This window comes from Dendropsophus ebraccatus, chromosome 5 (assembly GCF_027789765.1).
Source record: "Dendropsophus ebraccatus isolate aDenEbr1 chromosome 5, aDenEbr1.pat, whole genome shotgun sequence".
Lineage (NCBI taxonomy): Eukaryota > Metazoa > Chordata > Amphibia > Anura > Hylidae > Dendropsophus > Dendropsophus ebraccatus.
This window is the reverse complement of record NC_091458.1, coordinates 128,406,153-128,433,774: the sequence shown is the minus strand read 5'-3', so window position 1 is coordinate 128,433,774 and position 27,622 is coordinate 128,406,153. Positions and strand designations below refer to the sequence as shown.

The 27,622-nt window shown below is 47.5% G+C and overlaps 1 protein-coding gene and 1 long non-coding RNA gene across 2 annotated transcripts in view; one reads left to right on the top strand and one right to left on the bottom strand.

Moving 5' to 3' along the window:
* Window positions 1-25,004, top strand: part of LOC138793007 (inactive serine/threonine-protein kinase TEX14-like) — a 73,218-nt gene extending 48,214 nt beyond the window's left edge. Inside the window, exons 17-18 of the mRNA XM_069971217.1 lie at window positions 2,702-2,770; window positions 24,161-25,004. Of these exons, the coding sequence (XP_069827318.1) occupies window positions 2,702-2,770; window positions 24,161-24,174 (83 nt within the window). The 3' untranslated portion in view covers window positions 24,175-25,004. The remainder of the gene's footprint in view (window positions 1-2,701; window positions 2,771-24,160) is intronic.
* On the bottom strand, window positions 16,723-18,035 carry LOC138793804 (uncharacterized). The gene is made up of 2 exons (XR_011363357.1): window positions 17,382-18,035; window positions 16,723-17,277 (listed from the first exon to the last, which is right to left on the bottom strand). It is a non-coding gene; the product is annotated as an uncharacterized lncRNA (long non-coding RNA).
* Window positions 25,005-27,622: the final 2,618 nt, after the last annotated feature.

Genomic DNA, 27,622 nt, shown 5'->3' with positions numbered 1-27,622 from the left:
CTTAATAGACAGGGGTGACCACCTTGCTAGTTTTTATATAGACCTGGTATGGGCACCTGTTACAGCTTATCCTTCCAAAAACAAAAGGGTCAGGTGGCAGAACTCCAGCGTGCCTGACGCTTCTTTCCACCAGCATCATCTGTGCCGCCAGGGCCGTTTCTAGCACCGTGCGGGTGGGGCAACCGCACGGGGCGCTCACAGCTAGGGGGCGCCCTCCCACACCTCACTCAGCAGCAGTGGCCGACATACTGTCTGTGCCAGAGCTGCAGGCTTAGTGTCCAGTGCGCCCCCACATGCAGCACCCGGCTCCTGGGGCCCTTTTGTGTCCTGGGAGATGGCCGGATTAACCTGTGGCTGCTTATGAAGAGGAGAAGGGAGCAGAGCAGGGACGTTATCTGGCCGCTCTGCACATGACCCTGCACACAGCCAGCAGCCCTTAGAGCGTCTCCTTCCCGACCCGGCCACAGCATGACAGCCCCTGTGTAAGTCCTGCTCCCTTATCTTATTACAGCGGATCTGAGCTGTGTGTGTTGGGGGGGGGGGGGGGGTCATGTGTGTCACCAGGAAGACAGCAGTATCAGGGCCCGATGTGAGTGGGGAGGGGGGGGGGGATGGGCAGCTTCACTAGTTTCTCCTCATCAGTCACTTGTATTTATTGCTGAGAGTTTAACCCTCACACTGCCTCCCTATGAATCAGTTACCTGTGCAGACAATGTAAGGGTTAACCCTATCTCTATGCTGCAGTAAATGTCTGATGAGGAGAAACTGAAGGAGCAGAGAAGTGATAGATATTCCCAGCACAGGACCTATATGAGAATAGTGCCCCTTCTACATGGCCCATTATGCAGTCATATGCAGCCGGTCTGCAGCCATTTACCTACATTGTTATCGGCCACACATCCCATTTATATATAGGGCAATGTGTCACTGATAACAGTAATGTATATGGCCGCCCAAAAGATTCAGCCGGCAAACAAGTGAGCATGTGCTTGCCTGTCAGCTGATCACTGGCAAGTTTATATCGCTATAGGGAAATGTGCGTTGTAAATGTGCGTTTTTCCCACATCCTGTAAATTACGGGCCCTACCGACAGGGAAGCCCTGTGATGGACCGTTTCCCTGCTCCGGGCATCATGCCGGGAGCAGGGAAACTGTTTGGATGACTGTTTGCCTGAGGACTGTAATGCCTGAGGACTGTAATGCCGAGGACTGTAATGCCTGAGGACTGTAATGCCTGAGGACTGTAATGCCGAGGACTGTAATGCCTGAGGACTGTAATGCCGAGGACTGTAATGCCTGAGGACTGTAATGCCTGAGGACTGTAATGCCTGAGGACTGTAATGCCTGAGGACTGTAATGCCTGAGGACAACTGTTTGGACGACACATCCGCGCAGCTCTTTGTCTGTGTCATGCTCCATAAGGGATTCCCTGTACATTGCGACCGTAATTTAAGGGACGTGGGCATAAGCCCTTTGAAATACTCATTAATGATAATCACACATCTCTTATGGTGCGTTTACACAGAGACATTTAACTGACATATTTTTTAAGCCAAAGCCAGGAACAGACTATAAACAGGGAACAGGTCATAAAGGAAAGACTGAGATTTCTCTTCTTATAAAATCCATTCTGGCTTTGACTTCAATAATCTGTCAGATAAATAGCTCTGTGTACCAACGCACAGGGGGGGGGGGGGGGGGGGGGGGGTGGCATTTTCTCCAGATTCGCCCTGTAGTCAAAACGGCCTAGAAACTGCCCTGTGTGCCGCCATACATATAATACTGTTGGTCCACTCCTGCCTGTAGTATAAGGTGCATGGGCACCTTTGGTTCCTTTTAATGGACACACACTGCAAGAGCAGTGCATCTTACCAACCAGCAGGATTGTGCTTATATGGTTCCCTGCAGCACAGTATAGATCTACTGTGCAGTTCGCAGAGAATACCAGCTGCACCGTCGGCAGTTGCTTTAAGGGTGCCTTCACACCTAGCGACTCGCAGCGTAAGTTACGCTGCGAGTCGGGTAGGTCCTGGCAGATCCTGGCACTTTCACTACATACACGCAGCGGTCTAAACAACCGCTACGTGTATGTAATTTTGTCGGCCCCTTAACCCCTTCAGCTGCCGCCCGGCTCCTGCTCCGCTCCCGCTCTGTATACATTACCTCTCCTCGCTGCACGGGTCCCGGCGTACTGCTCTCCCGCCCGGCCAATCAGTGTGTTGCCCTGCCGCAGCCACTGATTGGCCAGGCGGGAGAGCAGTACGCCGGGACCCGTGCAGCGAGGTGAGGTAATGTATACAGCAGAGTGGGAGCTGAAGGGGTTAAGGGGCCGGCAGAATTACATACACGCAGCGGTCGTTTAGACCGCTGCGTTTATGTCGTGAAAGTGATCTGCCAGGACCTGACAGACTCGCAGCGTAACTTACGCTGTGAGTAGCTAGGTGTGAAGGCACCCTAAAGAGGTAAAAAGAAGTTCTATTATGCCACGCGAAGTCGGGAGAGGGGCAGCACATAGTCATCTGGGCCCTGCACTGTAGATCTATACTGTGCTGCAGAGAACCATATCAGCACAATCGTACTGATTGGTTTCCTTTAAGAAACCTGGATAAAACTTAAAGAGAAATTCTAACTTTTGTTATTTAGACCTATTTTATATAACAGTTTTTATTTTTCTAATGTATTTATGTCTATCTTTTTAACAGATCTTCAGTGTCAGAGCATGGAAATCACATGTCTGATTAGTGAGACCATTTGTAGTCATTCAAAAAGCGGTATGTTTTAACCTCAGGTCCTGTTACAGTCAATGTCTGATGATTCTGACAACATCAGAAAATGGCTTTACTGGCTAATATGACTACAGCAAATTGTCTTGATATATTTCAAATAACATAAAGAAGACAACTGAAAGGATTTCAACACTGATTACTTCTCCTAAACACGTACTACCAGTCACTGCATACACTTAATGAAAATAGAAAAAAAGACAAATTTGGTCAGCTCTCCTTGAACACCATTCACACTAGGCAGGAGCACGTTGCTATGGCTAAAATTGCAAACACACAAAAACACAGAAAAATGCAACAGCTCACCGCAAGGGCAAGATACAGACCCACTACAGACATGAAAATAGTTAAAAGCAGCCCCCAAACTGCTAAAAAAATTTTTTTTAATGAAAATATGCCCATATACGACATGCCAAAAAATATAGGAATTTAGCAGGAGATTTATCAAGTAGTCTTATAATAAGAATCTTCTTTCTTGCGAGTTGCACTCACGTCCAGAAAACATCAATTATTCAGGTTACCTCACCAATTGTCCACTGTCACTTTCCGTCTTGCTCAGCCGATAATCTTTGAGGTTTGAACTTCCTAAAAACATTTTGCTGCCATTACCCCCCCTCTTTGCTCTGCCAAATGAAAAGAAATTTTGAAACTAACCTGTAGGGAATTCTGTTTTTTACCTGATTTTAGTAGTTATGCAAACCAAGAAAGAATACCAACTGTCTATGCATTTTCTTAGTCCCTAAAACAAAGATTGCCATTGTAACGTGTTTACTGAACACAGCAAACAGTTAATAAAAAGCTCCCCATGGTACAGTAACCCTAAAAAAACAGAAAACCAAAGGTAGGCTATAGGGGGAACAGGTATACTTCATCTGCAGTTCTTTCTGAGCTAGAATTCTCTGCTTTGCCAAACACAGTAGTTTCTGTTAAAGTAAATTTATACTAGATTGGCATTATATGTAGTTTTTGTGGCAATTGTTGAGTACAGCAGCACATCCAGCAATAGTTTGTCCGTTCACTCCCAATAATTACACCATGTGGAGGTTTCTTTCATTGAGCACCTTGACTTATACATAGTAGATTAGCTGTGTAAAAAGGTGGTTTCACACAGTGTATTTTCCTCTATATTTCCCATTTCTTTTGAATTGATCCTTGGCTCTTAAAATTGCAGCAAAAACTTGCACCTGCAATCTCAGCCTGATATCTGGTTTTAAGATATTAGTATTTTCATTTCAGTTATTTACCTGGTATTTGTTACACATATGTAACATTTGAATCCATATGTGAATCAGTATCCCTTTAAGGCTATGTTCACACTATGTATATTTCCGGCCGTGGGAAAAAATAGACATGCGGCTGAAAACATACGGTCATTTACTTGGAAATCTGGTTCAACTAAAAATAACAAATAAAATCTTTAGAAAGTGATGCAAACACCTCTGGATGCATCTGGGAAAGCAGGGAAACAGTTTACAGGAATCGCTATTACCGGGGTTAGCGATCCTCTGCAGTAATGCCGATGCCTCTCATGGTTAATATATTTAATTAATAGAACACATTTTCGTTGTAATAAAGTCCCTTTCGTTGTTCAATAATTTAAATTTAAACGAATCCATCATTTTGCAATTAAATATACTGTTAAAATAAATATATATATAAATAAATGTATATTTATATATATTTTTTGACGGTATATTTAATTGCACAATGATGGATTCGTTTAAATTTAATTATTGAACAACGAAACTGATTTTATTACAACGAAAATGTGTTTTATTAATTAAATATTAATTAGTACAGGAAGCTCCATTAAGCCGTTAATTCATATTGCCGGTAAATAGAGCTTTCTGTACTAATTAACACCTTACTTTAATTAAAACATCAAATGTTTCTTCTAATTATGTTATCACAATAGCATTATTAGAAGAAACATTTTGAATTATATGTGCGCTCAGCTGATTGGCTGATCGGATGAGCGCACATATAAAGAGCCGGTCCGCAGTACAGTGACTTCATTGTGCTGCGGACCAGCGAAGAGGCAACATCGGGACATCAGAGGGTGAGTATAAAGTAGGGCTGGGCGGTATACCGTGAAAATACCGATACCGTCTCTGGCGTCGGTTAACCGACCTCAACTTTGCCAGGACGGTATCTGCGGTATTTCACGTTTGTGGTGTGCTGAGCAGGGATGTCGGCAGTCAGGCAGGACATGGCTGCAGCTGATCAGATGAGGGATCACTGAGCTCCTACACTACAGCCCGGGGATCCGGATTATCTCCCCCCGGGCCCCAAGCCGCGGACACTGAGCCTGTGGAAAACAGCGGCGGAGTGCAGCCTCTAAATGTCCTGCGCTCCCCGCCTGGGCTTCTCTCCCCGGTCAGCACATGCAGCACAGAGCCGAGGACCGGGTGACCGTTCTGCCCCCTCCCCCTCCTGTCACTGCCGGGACCCGTCCAGAGGCTCCATTGACTGTGCGCAGCCACAACTCTCCCCCCTTCCAATAACTAACGGCAGCAGCTCTCATGAGGTAACCTCTTCCTACCAGGGGCGGGCTGGGCCGGGGGGCAGGGTGGCATATGCCCCCCGGGCCGGTCCCCCCACTTCACTTAAGGGCTGCGGCGGCCGGATATTACTGAGGCCGCTCTGCCACATTAATACCTTTCTCAGTAAGTGCAGTAGCGGCCGCTGCACTTACTTTCTAGGAGTCAGCAGCGGTGACAGAAAGCCGCGCTGACTCTGCCTCACACAGTGTCACACTTCACTTTTCTCATTGGTGGAGCAGGCAGCCTGTTCCATCAGTGAGCAAAGAGCAGTGCACCACATGGAGGAGAGAGAAGAGGACGCCTGCCGGGAGAGGAGCCGCACACCGCCCTGACTGGTATCTGGGGAGGTCACTGTATAGTATTGGTGTCTGTAAGACACCAATACTATACAATAGCCTAGGACTGGCTGGAGCGGGGGACACTCACCTTCCTGTCCAGCCAGTCTCCTCTGTAATCTCCTCTGTTATGTCCGGCCAGCCAGCATCTCCTCTATGATTCATAGTGTGATTAGCCTGTCTGCCTGTATCTCTCTGCTCTGACCAGACCTGACTAGAAGAGGCCAGAACAGCAGAGCAGCACGGACCAGCTAGTGAAGTGAGTGTATTGGGGAGGGGGGCATTGTGCTTTCTTCTACAACATGTGACTCTCCAGTTATTGCAGAACTACAACTCCCATTGTACACTGGTGGCAGGACATGATAGGAGTTGTAGTTTGGTAACAGCTGAGGAGTCACTGGTTAGGAAGCAATGATTTAGGTAGAATTTATTTAGTAGTGTTCTCCAACCTATGACTGCTCAGTGCAAAACTACAACTCCCATCATGCCCTTCTAACAGGAGATAATGGGGATGGTAATTTAGGAACAGCAGGAGGGTCACATGTTGGAGAACACCACACTAAATAAACCGTACCCCTAAATCATTGCTTCCTAACAGTGGCTGCTCAGCTCTTACCAAACTACAACTCCTATCATGCCCTGGTGGCAGGAGATAATGGGGATTGTTGTTTAATAACAGCAGGAGGGTCACATATTGGAGAACTCCACACTAAATAAACTGTACCCATAAATCATTGCTTCCTAACCATTGGCTGTTACCAAACTACAACTCTCATCATGACCTGCCACCAGGGTACAATGGGAGGTGTAGTTTTGCCATTGGTAGGGAACAATAACTAAAGGGGATAGTTTATTTAGTATAGTATTCTCCAACATGTGACCCTCCAGTCACTACAAGACTAGAACTCCCATCATGTACTGGTGGTATAATGGAAGTTGTAGTTTAGGAACAGCTGAGGAGACACTGGTTGGGAAACAATGATTTAGGGGGGGGGGCAGTGGCACAGTACATTAGAGGGGACAGTGGTACAGTACATAAGAGGGGACAGTGGTACAGTACATTAGATGGGAGCAGTGGCACAGTACATTAGAGGGGACAGTGGTACAGTACATTAGAAGGGACAGTGGTACAGTACATTAGAGGGGACAGTGGTACAGTACATTAGAGAGGACAGTGGTACAGTACATTAGAGGACAGTGGTACAGTACATTAGAGAGGACAGTGGTACAGTACATTAGAGAGGACAGTGATACAGTACATTAGAGGGTACCAGGGGCGTAACTAGAAACGGCTGGGCCCCATAGCAAACTTTTGATTGCCCCCCCCCCCTGCCTGCCCCCTCTCGATCGACCACTACGCCATCAACACACTCAGCTCTATACAGGTCCTGTACACCATATAAATTACAGTACAGTTATATCAGGTGACTTACAGGGGACGTCTTCTCTGATCGGAGTTCTTCCCTTTTCATTTTCTTCTCCATCTCCTTCTCCGAGCCACAAATCCACAGAATCTGCCAGAAAAACATATTAGTCTCCTCACACTGGCACCATCCTCATCTCTCTATACTGCACATCTGCATTGGCCCCTTTACACCCTCATTTAGTGGGCAGGCTGACTCTGTGATCCCATTTTATTATATGGCCCTCCTCTCTGTCACCCCTCCTTATAAATAGCCCCCTTATGTTGCCCCCCTTATAGATGCTGTCCCCCATGTTGTCCCCTAATAGATGGTCCCCTATGTTGCCCCCCCTATAGATGGCCCCTCCTATGTTGTCCTCTTATAGATGGCCCCCTCTCCCCCTATATTGTCCCTTTATAGATGTTCCCCTCTCCCCCAATGTTGTCCCTTTATAATATCCCTCTCCCCTATGTTGTGCTCCTCTCCCCTATGTTGTGCTCCTCTCCCCTATGTTGTGCTCCTCTCCCCTATGTTGTGCTCCTCTTCCCTATGTTGTGCTCCTCTCCCCTATGTTGTCCCCTTATAGATGGCCCCCTCTCCCCCTATGTTGCCCCCCCCTTATAGATGTCCCTCCCCCCCCCTTCCTTATAGATGTCCCCCTCTCCCCCCCTTCCTTATAGATGCCCTCCTTTCCCCCCCTTCTTTATAGATGCCCCCTTCTCCCTTCCTTATAGATGTCTCCCTATCCCCCCTTCCTTATAGATGCCCTCCTATCCCCCCTTCCTTATAGATGTCTCCCTCTCCCCCCCTTCCTTATAGATGCCCTCCTCTCCCCCCTTCCTTATAGATGTCCCCCTCTCCCCCCCTTCCTTATAGATGCCCCCTTCTCCCTTCCTTATAGATGTCTTCCTATCCCCCCTTCCTTATAGATGTCCCCCTCTCCCCCCTTCCTTATAGATGTCCCCCTCTCCCCCCCTTCCTTATAGATGCCCTCCTCTCCCCCCCTTCCTTATAGATGCCCCCTTCTCCCTTCCTTATAGATGTCCCCCTCTCCCCCCTCCCTTATAGATGCCCTCCTCTCCCCCTCTTCCTTATAGATGCCCTCCTCTCCCCCCTCCCTTATAGATGCCCTCCTCTCCCCCTCTTCCTTATAGATGTCCCCCTCTCCCCCCCTCCCTTATAGATGCCCTCCTCTCCCCCCCTTCCTTATAGATGTCCCCCTCTCCCCCCCTTCCTTATAGATGCCCTCTTCTCCCCATCCCCCTTATAGATGTCCTCCTCTCCCCCCTTCCTTATAGATGCCCTCCTATCCCCCCTTCCTTATAGATGTCTCCCTCTCCCCCCCTTCCTTATAGATGCCCTCCTCTCCCCCCTTCCTTATAGATGTCCCCCTCTCCCCCCCTTCCTTATAGATGCCCCCTTCTCCCTTCCTTATAGATGTCTTCCTATCCCCCCTTCCTTATAGATGCCCTCCTATCCCCCCTTCCTTATAGATGTCCCCCTCTCCCCCCCCTTCCTTATAGATGCCCTCCTCTCCCCCCCTTCCTTATAGATGCCCCCTTCTCCCTTCCTTATAGATGTCCCCCTCTCCCCCCTCCCTTATAGATGCCCTCCTCTCCCCCTCTTCCTTATAGATGCCCTCCTCTCCCCCCTCCCTTATAGATGCCCTCCTCTCCCCCTCTTCCTTATAGATGTCCCCCTCTCCCCCCCTCCCTTATAGATGCCCTCCTCTCCCCCCCTCCCTTATAGATGCCCTCCTCTCCCCCCCTTCCTTATAGATGTCCCCCTCTCCCCCCCTTCCTTATAGATGCCCTCTTCTCCCCATCCCCCTTATAGATGTCCTCCTCTCCCCCCTTCCTTATAGATGCCCTCCTATCCCCCCTTCCTTATAGATGTCTCCCTCTCCCCCCCTTCCTTATAGATGCCCTCCTCTCCCCCCTTCCTTATAGATGTCCCCCTCTCCCCCCCTTCCTTATAGATGCCCCCTTCTCCCTTCCTTATAGATGTCTTCCTATCCCCCCTTCCTTATAGATGCCCTCCTATCCCCCCTTCCTTATAGATGTCCCCCTCTCCCCCCCTTCCTTATAGATGCCCTCCTCTCCCCCCCTTCCTTATAGATGCCCCCTTCTCCCTTCCTTATAGATGTCCCCCTCTCCCCCCTCCCTTATAGATGCCCTCCTCTCCCCCTCTTCCTTATAGATGCCCTCCTCTCCCCCCTCCCTTATAGATGCCCTCCTCTCCCCCTCTTCCTTATAGATGTCCCCCTCTCCCCCCCCTCCCTTATAGATGCCCTCCTCTCCCCCCCTTCCTTATAGATGTCCCCCTCTCCCCCCCTTCCTTATAGATGCCCTCTTCTCCCCATCCCCCTTATAGATGTCCTCCTCTCCCCCCTTCCTTATAGATGCCCTCCTATCCCCCCTTCCTTATAGATGTCTCCCTCTCCCCCCCTTCCTTATAGATGCCCTCCTCTCCCCCCTTCCTTATAGATGTCCCCCCTCTCCCCCCCTTCCTTATAGATGCCCCCTTCTCCCTTCCTTATAGATGTCTTCCTATCCCCCCTTCCTTATAGATGCCCTCCTATCCCCCCTTCCTTATAAATGTCCCCCTCTCCCCCCCTTCCTTATAGATGCCCTCCTCTCCCCCCCTTCCTTATAGATGCCCCCTTCTCCCTTCCTTATAGATGTCCCCCTCTCCCCCCCTCCCTTATAGATGCCCTCCTCTCCCCCTCTTCCTTATAGATGCCCTCCTCTCCCCCTCTTCCTTATAGATGCCCTCCTCTCCCCCCTCCCTTATAGATGCCCTCCTCTCCCCCCCTTCCTTATAGATGTCCCCCTCTCCCCCCCTTCCTTATAGATGCCCTCTTCTCCCCATCCCCCTTATAGATGTCCCCCTCTCCCCCCTTCCTTATAGATGCCCTCCTCTCCCCCCCTTCCTTATAGATGCCCTCCTCTCCCCCCCTTCCTTATAGATGCCCTCCTCTCCCCCCCCTTCCTTATAGATGCCCTCCTCTCCCCCCCTTCCTTATAGATGCCCTCCTCTCCCCCCCTTCCTTATAGATGTCCTCCTCTCCCCCCCTTCCTTATAGATGCCCTCTTCTCCCCATCCCCCTTATAGATGCCCTCCTCTCCCCCCTTCCTTATAGATGCCCTCCTCTCCCCCCCTTCCTTATAGATGCCCTCCTCTCCCCCCCTTCCTTATAGATGCCCTCCTCTCCCCCCTTCCTTATAGATGCCCTCCTCTCCCCCCTTCCTTATAGATGCCCTCCTCTCCCCCCTTCCTTATAGATGCCCTCTTCTCCCCATCCCCCTTATAGATGCCCTCCTCTCCCCCCTTCCTTATAGATGCCCTCCTCTCCCCATCCCCCTTATAGATGCCCTCCTCTCCCCATCCCCCTTATAGATGCCCTCCTCTCCCCATCCCCCTTATAGATGCCCTCCTCTCCCCATCCCCCTTATAGATGCCCTCTTCTCCCCATCCCCGTTATAGATGCCCCCTTCTCTCTCCTCCCCCCCCGAAAAGCAGGTTTAAAAAAAACAAACACACTCACCTTACAACGCGCTCCCCCGTCGAGCCTTTTTCCTGTCAGTCCCCCGTCTGATGTGCGGCTGCCGGGGGTGTCGCGTCCTATCTAGAGCGCGCGTATCATAGAGCTCTCTGTGGGCTTGTGCTGCGGCCGCGACTTCCGGCACACAGAGAGCTCTATGATACGCGCGCTGCCGGGGATAGGACGCGACACCCCCAGCAGCCGCGCATCAGACGGTCGGTCCCGTGCTCCTCCTGGCCCAGTGACTCCTTTTCTCTATGGTTGGGGAAAGGAGTCGCCGGGTCAGGAGGAGCACGGGACCCGCGTCACGGGCCCCCTGATGCGGCGGGGCCCCGTAGCAGCCGCTATGGCTGCTACGGCGGTAGTTCCGCCAGTGGAGGGGACAGTGGTACAGTACATTAGAGAGGACAGTGGTACAGTACATTAGAGAGGGCAGTGATACAGTACATTAGAGGGGACAGTGGTCCAGTACATTAGAGGGGACAGTAGTACAGTACATTAGAGGGGACAGTGGTACAGTACATTAGAGGGGACAGTGGTACAGTACATTAGAGGGGACAGTGGTACAGTACATTAGAGGGGACAGTGGTACAGTACATTAGAGGACAGTGGTACAGTACATTAGAGGGGACAGTGGTACAGTACATTAGAGGGGACAGTGGTACAGTACATTAGAAGGGACAGTGGTACTGTACATTAGAGAGGACAGTGGTACAGTACATTAGAGGGGACAGTGGTACAGTACAGTACATTAGAGAGGACAGTGGTACAGTACATTAGAGGACAGTGGTACAGTACATTAGAGAGGACAGTAGTACAGTACATTAGAGAGGACAGTAGTACAGTACATTAGAGAGGACAGTAGTACAGTACATTAGAGAGGACAGTAGTACAGTACATTAGAGGGGACAGTGGTACAGTACATTAGAGGGGACAGTGGTACAGTACATTAGAGGGGACAGTGGTACAGTACATTAGAGAGGACAGTGGTACAGTACATTAGAGGCGACAGTGGTACAGTACATTAGGGGGACAGTGGTACAGTACATTAGGGGGACAGTGGTACAGTACATTAGAGGGGACAGTGGTACAGTACATTAGAGGGGACAGTGGTACAGTACATTGAGGGGACAGTGGTACAGTACATTGGGGGGGAGTGGTACAGTACATTAGAGAGGACAGTGGTACAGTACATTAGAGAGGACAGTGGTACAGTACATTAGAGGGGACAGTGGTACAGTACATTAGAGGACAGCGGTACAGTACATTAGAGGGGACAGCGGTACAGTACATTAGAGAGGACAGTGGTACAGTACATTAGAGGACAGTGGTACAGTACATTAGAGGACAGTGGTACAGTACATTAGGGGGGAGTGGTACTGTACATTAGAGGGGACAGTGGTACAGTACATTAGAGGACAGCGGTATAGTACATTAGAGGGGACAGCGGTATAGTACATTAGAGGGGACAGTGGTACATTACATTAGAGGACAGTGGTACAGTACATTAGAGGACAGTGTTCACCAAAAAAGAAGAATGCTGAACTTACGTAGCAAGAAAATTCAATCTTTATTAAGTACATATATTTAAAACAAATCATAAAAAGAGAAAAAACCTAACATTAAAAAGAACGGTGGCTATCCCGGAGGTGGTTCTTAATTTATTGACTCATATTATTACCCCCGGACGAAGGCAACGAAACGCGCGTCGAGGTGGTGGCGTCCCGGAGGAGCTATATAACAAACAGACCTTTAAGGTAGTATACTTGCTGGATCCCCAGAATTTGTGGGGTAAAAACAACAAATAGGTGGACTATAGAATTAATGTTATGATATACGCTAATCCAATGAATTTTATGCACTAGCACTTTGGCATTGTAATATAACATTCGTTTAGCATTATTTATTGTGTATTGCACTTTATCCATCTGTAAGAACGACTTGTGTTGTGGGTCAGGGATTGCAGCAAATAATATGAGTCAATTAATTAAGAACCACCTCCGGGATAGCCACTGTTCTTTTTAATGTTAGTTTTTTTTTCTTTTTATGAATTGTTTTAAATATATGTACTTAATAAAGATTGAATTTTCTTGCTACGTAAGTTCAGCATTCTTCTTTTTTGGTGAAAATTGTCAGCAAAGCTGTAGTAGCAGCAGAGTGGCTGCATGCAAATAGTTGACCACAGTGTTTACAATAGGACATAGGATACTGCATTGAGACAATGCATAATTAGAGGACAGTGGTACAGTACATTAGAGGGGACAGTGGTACAGTACATTAGAGGGGACAGTGGTACATTACATTAGAGGGGACAGTGGTACAGTACATTAGAGGGGACAGTGGTACATTACATAAGAGGACAGTGGTACAGTACATTAGAGGGGACAGTGGTACATTACATTAGAGGGGACAGTGGTACATTACATTAGAGGGGACAGTGGTACAGTACATTAGAGGGGACAGTGGTACATTACATAAGAGGACAGTGGTACAGTACATTAGAGGGGACAGTGGTACATTAGAGAGGACAGTTGTACAGTACATTAGAGGACAGTGGTACAGTACATTAGAGGACAGTGGTACAGTACATTAGAGAGGACAGTGGTACAGTACATTAGAGAGGACAGTGGTACAGTACATTAGAGAGGACAGTGGTACAGTAGAGAGGACATTGGTATAGTACATTAGAGGACAGTGGTCGAGTACATTAGGGGGGCAGTAGCATAGTTCATTAGGTAGGCAGTGGTAAAGTACATTGTGGGCACAATATAGTATGGGGGGTGAGTGGTACTATTTATTATAGACACAGTTCATAAGAGGCACAGTTTATCCAGGGGGACAGTAGTACAGTTCATTAGGACAAATGTGTGCCATTCACTTAGCACAAGTAGAGGTGGGGGGGGGGGGCTATCTGCAGATGGGGGCACAAAGGGGTGCCTAACTACAGATGAGGGCAAAGAGAGGGGGCACAACTACAGATGGGAAACAAAGAGGGGGTCTCCTTACAGATGAGGGCACAAAGAAGGGGTCTTACTACAGATACAGGTATGAAGAAGGGACCTAACTTTAAACAGAGGCACAGAAAAGGGAAATTACTACAGATTGGTCTTTAAAGAAGTTCCTGTTACTGTTTAGGGGCACTATGATGGGGAGCTTTATAAAGGTGGGTAAAGGTGCTGTAAAAGTAAGGTGCTGAAGATGTTTGTCTGGCAGATACTGCTGGGATGATTTGTGGTTGGAAGAATTCTTCATGATGGAAAAGAAAAGGAAACCTGACCGAATCTGATCAGAGAAGACGTCACCTGTGAGTCACTGGATGTGTCTGCACTGTACTTCCATGGTATACAGAGCCTGTGTACAGCTGGTATCTACCTCTATTTGGTCACTGTATGGGGGAATATTGGCACCTATGTGGTGGAGTGTAGTACCAGTATAGTAGTAATGCTCGTGGTGTTACTTTATTATTAAGTAACCATTTATAATGTAGTTACTATATGATTGTAGTATGTGGTCATGGTGTGGCGGTATTATTTGTCCCATGTATACTAGTATTATTGGTAATATGAGTATACAGGATTTGGTCAGTAATAGTATGATGTCCATGTCCATACAAGGTATAATCCAATCCAGAGCAGATTAAATTCTGGCCTTATATAAAAATCCTGGGGCGGCAGAGGTTGGAGGAACATAAAAAAGAATCTATACTTACTCGTCCCTGTGTCCATGCAGGACAGGTTCACCACCTCTCTCACAGCTACCGTTATTGTTGTTCCTCCCTTTCCTGCATTGTCATGTCCCGACAGGACGTACCCACTCGCCCCAGTATATGACGTTGCAGGACCAGGAGCTGCAGGAACCGGTCTGTGAGCAGTGATGCAGCACTGCGGGGGCATAGGGACAGGTAAGTATGGATTCTTTATTATGTTCCCCTCACCCCCTGCCGGCTTGGGATGTTTAGGTTCGGCAAGAGTTCTCCATTAAGTATATGTGCCCTGGCGATTATCCGCTACTGATGGGCCACTGCTGTGTGCTTGCCCCCCAGGCTAGAGTTTGCCAGCCAGCCCCTGCTTCCTACTATGTGCCGCTGCCGTCCACACAGCCCTCCCCCGTCACCAGTCTCCGGGAGGTACACTCTCCAGCCGCAGGGTTGTAGATCACCCCCCCCAGGCCAGATAAGGATTGATGGGACAGTGTCTGTGTAGCAGCAGGTTACTGCACGGAGGAGCCGCTGTCTTGTTTAGCTGCCGTGCTCTCCTCTTATCACTGACACCCGAGGCAGAGGCTAAAGGAGAAAAGGGTTTCTCAATTCTGTATGTACATGCATAGCAGAGCTGGAATAGCAGAGCTGTCACAGTTCATGAACACTACAATAGCAGAGCTGTCTCAGTTGTCTGCTGTGTGTGTATAGAGAGACTTGTCCCCCTCCTGTGTATAGAGAGACCTGTCCCCCTCCTGTGTATAGAGAGACCTGTCTCCCCTCCTGTGTATAGAGAGACCTGTCCCCCCTCCTGTGTATAGAGAGACCTGTCCCCCCTCCTGTGTATAGAGAGACCTGTCCCCCCTCCTGTGTATAGAGAGACCTGTCCCCCCTCCTGTGTATAGAGAGACCTGCCCCCCCTCCTGTGTATAGAGAGACCTGTCCCCCTCCTGTGTATAGAGAGACCTGTCCCCCCCTCCTGTGTATAGAGAGACCTGTCCCCCCTCCTGTGTATAGAGAGACCTGTCCCCCCTCCTGTGTATAGAGAGACCTGTCCCCCCTCCTGTGTATAGAGAGACCTGTCTCCCCTCCTGTGTATAGAGAGACCTGTCCCCCCTCCTGTGTATAGAGAGACCTGTCCCCCCTCCTGTGTATAGAGAGACCTGTCCCCCCTCCTGTGTATAGAGAGACCTGACCCCCTCCTGTGTATAGAGAGACCTGTCCCCCCTCCTGTGTATAGAGAGACCTGTCCCCCCTCCTGTGTATAGAGAGACCTGTCCCCCCTCCTGTGTATAGAGAGAGACCTGTCCCCCCTCCTGTGTATAGAGAGACCTGTCCCCCCTCCTGTGTATAGAGAGACCTGTCCCCCCTCCTGTGTATAGAGAGACCTGTCTCCCCTCCTGTGTATAGAGAGACCTGTCCCCCCTCCTGTGTATAGAGAGACCTGTCCCCCCTCCTGTGTATAGAGAGACCTGTCCCCCCTCCTGTGTATAGAGAGACCTGTCCCCCCTCCTGTGTATAGAGAGACCTGTCCCCCCTCCTGTGTATAGAGAGACCTATCCCCCCTCCTGTGTATAGAGAGACCTGTCCCCCCTCCTGTGTATAGAGAGACCTGTCCCCCCTCCTGTGTATAGAGAGACCTGTCCCCCCTCCTGAGTATATATAGAGACCTGTCCCCCCTCCTGTGTATATATAGAGACCTGTCCCCCCTCCTGTGTATAGAGAAACCTGTCCCCCCTCCTGTGTATAGAGAGACCGGTCCCCCTCCTGAGTATAGAGAGACCTGTCCCCCTCCTGAGTATATATAGAGACCTGTCCCCCTCCTATGTGTATATAGAGACCTGTCCCCCTCCTATGTGTATATATATAGAGACCTGTCCCCCTCCTGTGTGTACGTAGCTGTATAACTCTGATGAGACCCCCTAATAATGACAATAGACTAAATTCACAGCCTTTTGTTGCTGCTCAGTGAGTTACTTTTCTTTTTTTGAACAGAATATCCCGAGTTTGGCATAGGCAAGTGGGTGTGGCTTGTAAAAGGGGTGTGGCCTACAAATGGGCGTGTCATAGTTATCGTTCAATTATCGTTACCGCAGCTGCATCTGCGATAAACCGCGATATTGGTTTAGGCCAATATCGCCCAGCCCTAACACACACACACACACACACACACACACACACACACACACACACCCCTATGGGGACCAAACTACAGAGAACCCTTTATTATAGAAGCCTAGCAGCAGTGGTACGTACAGTATGGCGGCTATCTATTGTACAGAGTGGGCTACAGTGTAGGGGCATACTGTGTGGACAATAACACCTATCTCCAAAAAATAGGCCCTAGCCTTTTTTTTACAGAAAAAAAAACTATTTAAGACCTGTGGAAGAAACAAAAAAGTAAAAAAAAAAAAAAACTTGGTATAAAAATATATATTTATTAATAATTGAATAAATTGAGTGGTCGGCTACTGATGGTCTGCTAAACTGGGGTCTTCTCTCTGGATGAGTCTTCATGAGAGTCTCAGCAGTTTGACACCTGTTATAGATGGTCTCCTCTCTGAGTGAGTCTTAGGCAGCCTCAGATCTAATAGATGGTCTCCTCTCTGTTGGAGTCTTCAGGAGCCTCAGATATTATAGATGGTCTCTCTGGGTGAGTCTTCAGCAGCCTCAGATCTAATAGATGGTCTCCTCTCTGTTGGAGTCTTCAGGAGCCTCAGATATAATAGATGATCTCCTCTCTGTTGGAGTCTTCAGGAGCCTCAGATATAATAGATGATCTCCTCTCTGTTGGAGTCTTCAGGAGCCTCAGATATAATAGATGATCTCCTCTCTGTTGGAGTCTTCAGGAGCCTCAGATCTAATAGATGGTCTCCTCTCTGTTGGAGTCTTCAGGTGCCTCAGATAATATAGATGGTCTCCTCTCTGTTGGAGTCTTCAGGAGCCTCAGATGTTATAGAGGTTATTGGGAAACTGCAAAGAAATAAGAGAAATAAATGAGTGAGAAAAATGAACATTTTGTCTTTTCACAGTTGTAGAACAGTCAGAGGAGAGGGTTGTCACTGTCAGGCTCTTACCTCTAGATGAGTCCCAATAGATGTTGCATGTAGGCAGATCCTCAATCTGCAGCCTTCAGTCCACCTCCATGTCCTCCACCGCCGGCAGGCGAGATGTGGAAATCTTCCTCCTCTTCTTCTTTGATACATCCACCATCTCCACATCATCGGGAAATTGGCGTCCGCCAACCTCCATGGGCTCGCAGATACTCTTGTATGCCCTCTTGAGCATGCGAGCCGGTCTTGCTGGTGGGGCAGGGTAGGATGGGGTGGGGCGTGGTGGTGGGGCAGGGTAGGATGGGGCGGGGCGGGGTGGTGGGGCGGGGCGGGGTGGTGGTGCAGGGAAGGATGGGGCGGGGCGGGGTGGTGGGGCAGGGTAGGATGGGGCGGGGCGGGGTGGTGGGGCAGGGTTGGATGGGGCGGGGCGGGGTGGTGGGGCAGGGTTGGATGGGGCGGGGCGTGGTGGTGGGGCAGGGTTTGGTGGCTGGGCCACAGTCGAAATCTTTCTCTTCCTGATTGTCATCCTGAGAGACTCTCCAACACTCCAACTCCAACAAAAGTTAGCCTGGACTAACACTGCTGTCAGGGTGCAGCTTGGTTTTATTGCCACAATCAGGTTCTATTGTGACATCATCCTCATACGTGTCATGATGACATCACAAGCAGTGGGTGTGGCCAGAGCACTCAGAGATGAATACTATGGGGGAGATTTATCAGACATGGTGTAAGGTGAAACTGGCTCGGTTGCCCCTAGCAACCAATCAGATTCCACCTTTCATTTTTCATAGTCTGTGAGCAATGAAACCTGTAATCTGATTGGTTGCTAGGGGCAACTGAGCCAGTTTCCCTTTACACCATGTTTGATAAATCTCCCCCTATATGTACCTGCACTGGACTTCTACATTATAAGATTACAGGATTTGTTCTCTGCTCCACTTTTTGTCCCGTTAGTAAAGAAAAGTAATAACCAGTGTTTTCTCTGCCTGGTAGTGCAGGACGGGGTCTATAGAGGGGCTTTATTTATGGTGATAATCAGGAATACACCCCCTTCCAGGCTGACATAATGCTTTATGGTAGATGCTGAGTGTTGTATAACCTGACGGCTCCATCATGAATGAGCTCCCAATATATCTGTTAGATGGCTCCTATGTTCTGGATGGTAGATGCCGCTGTTTGGCGTCTCACAACCTCCCCAGCATATATTTACATGGAAGTTATAACATAGTGTTATAGTATAGTGTCATTTATAACCTATGGAGGGGGGGGGGGGCAGCTTTTTGAGGACAGAAAGAGACTTTTTTGCCTCCCAAAACCAGTCAGTTTCCTATCACCTATACTATTTGCTTTCTGTACAGTTGTGTGACATGACAGTTACACCTAAACCCGTCATTACTCTGCTTCCTGCTCTGAGGCCACGTTCACACAGGGTATTTTTTCATTAAACAACGTCCGTTTTTGCAGTTTGCAGACACAGCAGTAGTTTATTGCCACTGCGGCATTACATTAGATTGCATAGAATCACAGCCATAGTGTATACACTGGGAACTGGGCGCTGGTAACAAAAAAAGGGCCACGGCATTGGCATTCCCTCGCTGGTCTGTTAATATAAAAAACAAAGCGATGTACCTAGTGATACATTCGCTTTAAGTATATCCTGTCTCGTTATGTGATACACCCAGAAAGATGATTTAAAGTTGATTTAAAGGGGATGTTCACCCAAAGTATTTTTATTTCAAATCAACTGGTGCCAGAGATTGGTCATTTACTTCTATTAAAAAAAAAAAAAGTCAAGTCCTCCAGCACTTACCAGCTGCTGTATGTCTTGCAGGAAGTGTTGTATTCTTTCTAGTCTGGAGGGCAGGAGAGGATTTGCTGCTGCTCTGGACAGTTCCTGTCATTGACAGAGGTGGCAGCAGAGAGCGCTTATATACCTGTGGTTATTTAGTCTTAACATGTCTGGTATGCCTCTAAAGTTACACAGATCTGCCGATTCAGCAGATCATTGCTCCATGTAAAAAGACAATGATTGGCTGGTCATGCCTTCTGATGCTGACCTAAAATTATCGGCTGCCGGATGCGCATCGCTACATGTAACAGTGATGCGCGACCGATGGCTAATGAATTTCCTCTCCACACTCCTCTGTGTTCTCTTTGCTTCTCCATGCTGCCCTCCAACCGCCGGTACATGTTCAGAGCCGGTCTCTGAAGTGATAGGCTGCTCACCGGAACAGTACCACCGCAGCCAGTGATTGGCTGAGGAGCCTGAGGCTTCAGAGACCGGCTCTGAACTTGTACCGGTGGCTGGTGAGAAGCCAGGAAGTTACCAGGGAGCATGAGAGGTAATGTATACAGTTTATTATTTACTATATACAGCAAGGGCTGCACGAACATTGTTAACTATCTCCCAGAGAGCTCCTGCACACAAACTCGCGGCCCGGCGTGATCGCTGCACGTTATGTGCAGGGACGCCGGAATCGGAGCAGGAGGTGGGAGGAGCAGCAGGGCCCAGGTGAGAATGCCAGAGTGCACAGCCCTCTCCCCGCACCCATCCAGTCCGAGCGCCCACCCGGCGTCCCTGCACACGCAGAACATTAACGTGCAGCGCTCGCTGGCCGGGGAAGAAGGGCACTCGGACGGAACTGGTACCGGTCCCCCAACTCCCAGCGAGCGAGCGCTGCACACGTTGTCCTGTGTGTGCAGGGAAGAGGCCATGTCAGAGCTGAAAGTGGAGGAGCAGCACATGGGGGCGGCTGTCCTGTAGTTCCCTCAGTAACAGTACAGGACTGTAACATAGGAGGAATAATGGGCCTCAGCAGGCAGGAAAAGTTATTGCTGTGTGTGGTCTCCTGCCTGCTGGAGACCATTATTCCTCCTATGTTACAGTCCTGTACTGTTACTGAGGGAACTACAGCTCCCATACCCATAGACCCCTGCCCGCCCCCCCACTGTGTACCCATACACGGCTGCCCGCCCCCCCTGTGTACCCATAGACCCCTGTCCGCCACCCCCCCCCGTGTACCCATAGACCCCTGCCCGCCCCCCCACTGTGTACCCATACACGGCTGCCCGCCCCCCCTGTGTACCCATAGACCCCTGTCCGCCCCTCCCCCCCGTGTACCCATAGACCCCTGCCCGCCCCCCCCACTGTGTACCCATACACGGCTGCCTGCCCCCCACTGTGTACCCATACACGGCTGCCCGCCTCCCCATATAGTAGAGGAGAGAGAGATCTTCACAGCGTGTCAGTGCAGCGCCATCTACAGCCCCCTATAATGTGCCACTCATAATGTCCCCATAACAGTGCCTTTGTACTGTCACCTATACATAACATACTATATACCCATCATATATACTGTACGTCCCTGTACTGTCACCTGTATATACTATATACCCATCGTATATACTCTGGGTACCTATAGTACATAGCTATATACCTGTATATACACGTCCTGTATTGTGCACATAGCTGTATGCTGTATACCTGTATATACACGTCCTGTAGTGTGCACATAGCTGTATATACACGTCTTGTAGTGTGTACATAGCTGTTTGCTGTATACCTGTATATACACATCCTGTAGTGTGCACAAAGCTGTATGCTGTATACCTGTATATACACGTCCTGTAGTGTGCACATAGCTGTATACCTGTATATACACGTCCTGTAGTGTGCACATAGCTGTATACCTGTATATACACGTCCTGTAGTGTGCACATAGCTGTATGCTGTATACCTGTATATACACGTCCTGTAGTGTGCACATAGTTTGGGTTGCTGCTCATTGAGGTACTGTACTTTTTTAAAAAATTTTATTGAAACAAACTATCCCCAGTTTGGCACGGCCAAGTGGGTGTGGCTTGTAAAAGGGTGTGGCTTACAAAGGGGGCGTGTCAGTTATCATCCAATTATCGTTACCGCAGCTACATATGCGATAAACCGCAATATTGATTTAGGCCAATATTGCCCAGCCCTAGTATAAAGCTCTCCCCACCCCCTCCCCAGCACTGCACCCATCCCAGCAAGGAAGGGGGGGTCACTTAACCCCTGCCTTGCTGGGATGGGTGCAGTCTGACATCGGTCTGGCCCCCAAGGGGTTAAGGGGGATGCAATACATCCTCCCTTAACCCCTTGGGGGCCAGACTGTAAGCAGCGATCTGTAAAGATGCTGCATACTATAAGGTGCACAACACCGCTCACAATGATGGGTGTTGTGCTCCTGTTTGTGTTTTTTGTGTGTTTCTCCCTTTTTGTTTTTCAGATATCGGTATCCAGTGGATTACGTCAGATTCCGTGGACTACGTCGATGACCGGCGGTTGTTTGGTGTTTTTTTTTAATAAAATGGTCAATGAGGGGTGTGGGGGTGTTTTAATTTGAATAAAAAAAAAATTTTCACTTGTGTCTTGTCTTTATTTCTTTACTTTATAGACTTAGTAGTGGAAGCCGTCTAATAGACGGAATCCATTACTAAATCGGGGCCTAGTGTTAGCCGGTATAAAATGGCTAACACTAACCCCCCATTATTACCCCAGTACCCAATGCCACCAGGGGTACTGGGAAGAGCTGGGTGCCAGTGGTCCCGGAGCGTCAGAATTGGCGCTCCTGGACTGGGGCGGCAGCAGGCTGGTAAGATTTAGGCTGGGGAGGGCCTAAACCAATGGCTCTTCCCACCCTGGTGTTATCAGGCTGCTGTCGCTTGGTTTTTAACCCGGCTGGTTATAAAAATAGGGGGGACCCTATGCGTTTTTTTTTAAAATTTATTTATTACAAAAAAAAACGTATAGGGTCCCCCCTATTTTTATAACCAGCCGGGTTAAAAACCAAGCGACAGCAGCCTGGTAACACCAGGGTGGGAAGAGCCATTGGTTTAGGCCCTCCCCAGCCTAAATCTTACCAGCCTGCTGCCACCCCAGTCCAGGAGCGCCAATTTTGACGCTCCGGGAGCACTGGCACCCGGCTCTTCCTAGTACCCCTGGTGGCATTGGGTACTGGGGTAATAATGGGGGGTTAGTGTTAGCCATTTTATACCGGCTAACACTAGGCCCCAACTTAGTAGTGGAAGCCGTCTAATAGACGGAATACATTACTAAGTCTATAAAGTAAAGAAATAAAGACAAGACACAAGTGAAATTTTTTTTTTATTCAAATAAAAACACCCCCACACCCCTCATTGACCATTTTATAAAAAAAACACACCAAACAACCGCCGGTCATCGACGTAGTCCATGGAATCTGACGTAATCCACTGGATACCGATATCTGAAAAACAAAAAGGGAGAAACACACAAAAAACACACAAACAGGAGCACAACACCCATCATTGTGAGTGGTGTTGTGCACCTTACAGTATGCAGCATCTTTACAGATCGCTGCTTACAGTCTGGCCCCCAAGGGGTTAAGGGAGGATGTATTGCATCCCCCTTAAAGGGAACCTGTCACCCCCCGTGCCGGGGTGACAGGCTCCCGACCCCCCGTTAGAGCCCCCTATACTCACCTAATCCCGCCGGGTCCCGCTTCTGGATCCGATCGGGTGACGGAGATCTCAGCCGCTGCAGCCCGGCGCACGCGCTGAGAGATGAGTCCAACACCCATAGAGAATGACAGGAGAGTCCAGCGCTCCGTCATTCTCTATGAGCGTTGGACTCATCTCTCAGCGCGCGCGCCGGGCTGCAGCGGCTGAGATCTTCGTCACCCGACCACCTCCAGAAGCGGGACCGGGCGGGATTAGGTGAGTATAGGGGGCTCTAACGGGGGGTCGGGAGCCTGTCACCCCGGCACTGGGGGTGACAGGTTCCCTTTAACCCCTTGGGGCCAGACCGTTGTCAGACTGCACCCATCCCAGCAAGGAAGGGGTTAAGTGACCTCCCTTCCTTGCTGGGATGTGTGCAGTGCTGGGGAGGGGGTGGGGAGAGCTTTATACTCACCATCCGATGTCCCGATGTGTCCTCTTCGCTGGTCCGCAGCACAATGAAGTCACTGTGCTGCGGACCCGCTAATTATATGTGCGCTCAGCCGATCAACCAATCAGCTGAGCGCACATATAATTAAAAATGTTTCTTCTAATAATGCTATTGTGATAACATAATTAGAAAAAACATTTGATGTTTTCATTAAAGTAAAGTGATGATTAGTACAGAATGCTCTATTATCGGGAATATGAATTAACGGCCTAATGGAGCTTCCTGTACTAATTAATATTTAATTAATAAAACACATTTCTGTTGTAATAAAATCAGTTTCGTTGTTCAATAATTAAATGTAAACGAATCCATCATTGTGCAATTAAATATACTGTCAAAAAATAAATATATATAAATATACATTTATTTTTATATATATTTATTTTAACAGTTTATTTAATTGCACAATGATGGATTCGTTAGAATTAAATTATTGACCAACGAAAGGCACTTTATTACAAAGAAAATGTGTTTTATTAATTTATTAATAACTATTAGAGGCATCGGCATTCGGCATTATTGCCGGCTATTTTTTAAGTACTCTGTACGGACCGCTAGTCAATCCACGGCCATGAATTTGCACAGTTCCGGACGCAAACAATGGTCTTGTTCATTTTTTGCGGGTCCGTTTACGATCGGGCCGTAGGCTCATACATAGTGTGCACTGTGCAGCCGTATATCGTATACTTTCCAGCGTACGCATGAACTGGAAAAAAACGGCTGATTATTTACAGCCCGCAATACAGCCGCACAGATACATAGTGTGAACATACCCTAAACATGTATTTTTAAATTATAAATATCGTACATACAACTGTTTTTTTTTTTTTTCTTTTTCCAGGACAACATATCTGAGACAGAACTACATTTCCTTTTTATTTAATGGATTGTGACTTACAGTATACCAGCTATTGTTATTACTTTATTCATTTGTTATGTCACTACAATTTCAGTTGCTGTTTATAAGATTGTTTTTTTTATTAAAATCCTCCATTTAACACCAAGTTTTTACATAAAAATACCCCAAAACTTTTCCTCTACCCCCATTCCAATTCCCTTCCCATTCTAACCCCCCTCTCCCATGTATGAACTGAAGCTATTAATCCATTTACTGGAGCAAACATCTTTACAGCTTGCTCCTACTGAGAAGGAATCCATCGCAGCCCCAGCCCACAGTTATCTATTATCTTAATTATTACTCTACCCCTACTAAAAAAGAAAGAAAGAAAAAAACATTTTAAATTAATTAACTAATTCATTAGCTGTTTATTAGATTATGGTTGTTTAGTTTTGTTTGTTTGTCATCTTCAGTAAGAATATTTTTTTCCTGTTGCTTACAAGTAAATTTCATGTTTCATTCAGATGTATCAACATTAGAGATGAGCGAATCTCAAACACGTTCATTTGGGTTGGTCTGAACCGGAGTATGTGGCAGAAGAAGTTGGATGCAGCCCTAGGGAGTCCTAGAAAACATGGATACAGCCTATGGCTATGTTCACACACAGTATTTCTGTCAGCCTTTTGGTCAGTCTAACCAGGAGTGGGTTGAAAAACAGAAACTGGACAAATCTTACCATTATAATTTTGCCATGTCAGTTCCACTCCTGATTTTCATTCAAAAAAAGACTATGTGTAACCATAGCTATAGGCTGTAACCATGTTTTTGAGGAGTGCATCAACTTTTTCAGCCACTGGTAATCAAATGCCACATGCTCTGGTTCGGATGAACCTGAGTGTGTTTAAAGGGGTAGTCCACCCCAAAAAAATTTCTTTCAAATCAACTGGTGCCATAAAGTGCCAGAGATTTGTAATTCACTTCTATTAAAAAATCTTAAATCTTCCAGTACTTATTAGCTGCTGTATGTCCAGCAGGAAGTGGTGTTTTCTTTCCTGTCTGACCCAGTGCTCTCTGTTGCCTCCTCTGTCCATGTCAGGAACTGTCCAAAGCAGGAGCAAATCCCCATAGAAAACCCCTCCTGCTCTCCAGACTGGAAATAATACAACTTCCTGTTGGGCATACAGCAGCTGATAAGTACTGGAAGGCTTGAGATTTTTTAATAGAAGTAAATTACAAATCTCTGTCACTTCATGGCAGCAGTTGATTTGAAAGAAAAATTTTTTGGGTGGACTACCCCTTTAAAGTTTGCTTATCTCTAATCAATGTGTTATGCTTGTTCCAAAAGTTTTATAATTTACACTATGTAGACCTGTCACATTATTTGTTATAGTTTTTAAAATAAAAGTTACATTAATGATTTATTCTTATAAGTGAATTATATTCTTTACAGACAAGAAATACAATGCTAATTTTAATGCAACTTAAGTAACCCCTTTGTGTCCAGTTCTACTTTTACTTATGAGTTTAGATTTTTTTTTCTCCTCACCTTCTAAAATCCAGGATTTCAGGGATACCCAATTTATAAAGCTTTAAAAAAAATGTAGAACCTAAAAATAGTAATAGTAATAAAAACAAAATTTTTGTTTAAAATTAATATGATTAAATTTGCTCTATTCTAACCCCTATAACTTATTTAATTTTTTTCTCTATATGGCTGTACAGTAATACCTCTGTTCTTGAACACAATTGGTTCTTGAAGGTGTGGTACCCAACTCCAGTTGGGGGCCTGAAGATGGGTTCCGCAGTAGGGGCAGATCGGCGGAGGTATTTCCCACTGTGGGGCCAGAGCAAGGGTGGCAGCGGCCCGGAGGAGGGTTCCTGGGACACATCGGGGAGAAGCAGCGGTATGGGGAAAGTGGCAGCTGGCAGACAAGTGGTGTAGCCAGTGCGGTACAAGGGGCAGGCTGGAGGAGCTGTTCCCCATGCTGTAGTGACTCTTGTCCAGGGCCTGGGGAGGAGTCCCTGCAGATGGTGCAGCTCCCACCACTTTGTCCTGTTAGAATTTGGGACAAGCCTATTTGAATTTGGCGCAGAGTTCTAACAGGGTCAGGAGCGTGGCAAGTTCAAACAGCTGTCCCACTCCTGCCTCTCTCTGTGACTCCGCTGCGGGGAACACCAGTTAAGAGCGGGAATTCCCGTCATGACTGGAATCCCTGCTCCTTTAACCTTGTTGTCCGAACACCACAATAACAGTCAGCTGAACTGAATTTGTTTAGATACCAAACAATGTTTGAGTACCAAACAGAACTTCAGGGGGAAATTTGTTCGAACATAGAGGTGTTCAGGAACCGAGGGGTTACTGTATTAGGGCTTATGTTTTGCGCCATGATCCATAGTTTTTATCAGTACCATTTTAGTTTAGATGGGACTTTTTGATCTTTTTTTTAATCATTTTTTTTCTAAAGTATGATTCAACCAGAAATCTGCAATTTTGGCACTTTGATTTTCACTTTTTTACTTTGTTTGTTTACATCATTTACCATTCAGGAATAATAACATTATATTTTTAGGGTGCGTTCACACGTACAGGATCTGCAGCAGATTTGATGACGCAGATTTGAATCTGCAGCAGATCCGCAGCAGATTTGATGGCCCAGAATTGATTTTGCTTTGAATATGCAGCTTCAAATCTGCTGCAGATCCTGTACGTGTGAACGCATCTTAAGGGCCAGTTCACACTAAATAAACACGGCGTAATTCCGTGGCGGAGCTCTCCGCCGTGCTTAGTGTGCTGCTTTGAGTGAATGAGTTTGTCTGCTGCCGCCGAGGAGAGGAAGCAGACAAATGCACGCTCTCCCACTCGCTCAAAGCAGCACACTGAGAACGGCGGAGAGTTCCGCCGTGGAATTAAACCGTGTTTACTCATTGTGAACTAGCCCTTATGGTGCGTTCACGCGTACAGGATCTGCAGCAGATTTGATGGCGCAGATTTGATGGCCCAGAGTTACTTTGCATTGAATCTGCAACTTCAAATCTGCTGCAGATCCTGTACGTGTAAACGCACCCGCAATTGGACAATTCTGCATTAAACAATACCAAATATGTTTACTTTTATTTTTGTTTACATTTTTTCATTTGAAAAATGGAAAAAGGGGGTGATTTGGATTTTTATTGTGGAAGTTTTTTTTTTTTATAGTTTTAAAAATATTTCTTTTTTTTTTTGTTTTAAAATTTTAAGTCGCCCTGGGGACCTTTCAGAAGCAATCATTAGATATTTAATGCTGATCTATGCAATGCTAAAGCTATGCATAGATCAGTGAAATCAGTGAGTCCTTTCAGCAGCAGTGGACCTCCAGCTTGTTAAGTGACCCATCAGCACCCTGCAATCACATTATGGGGGTGCCAATCGGACACCTGACAGGTGCAGCACCTGTCAATCAGCCCATTCCATACTGGGAATGTGTT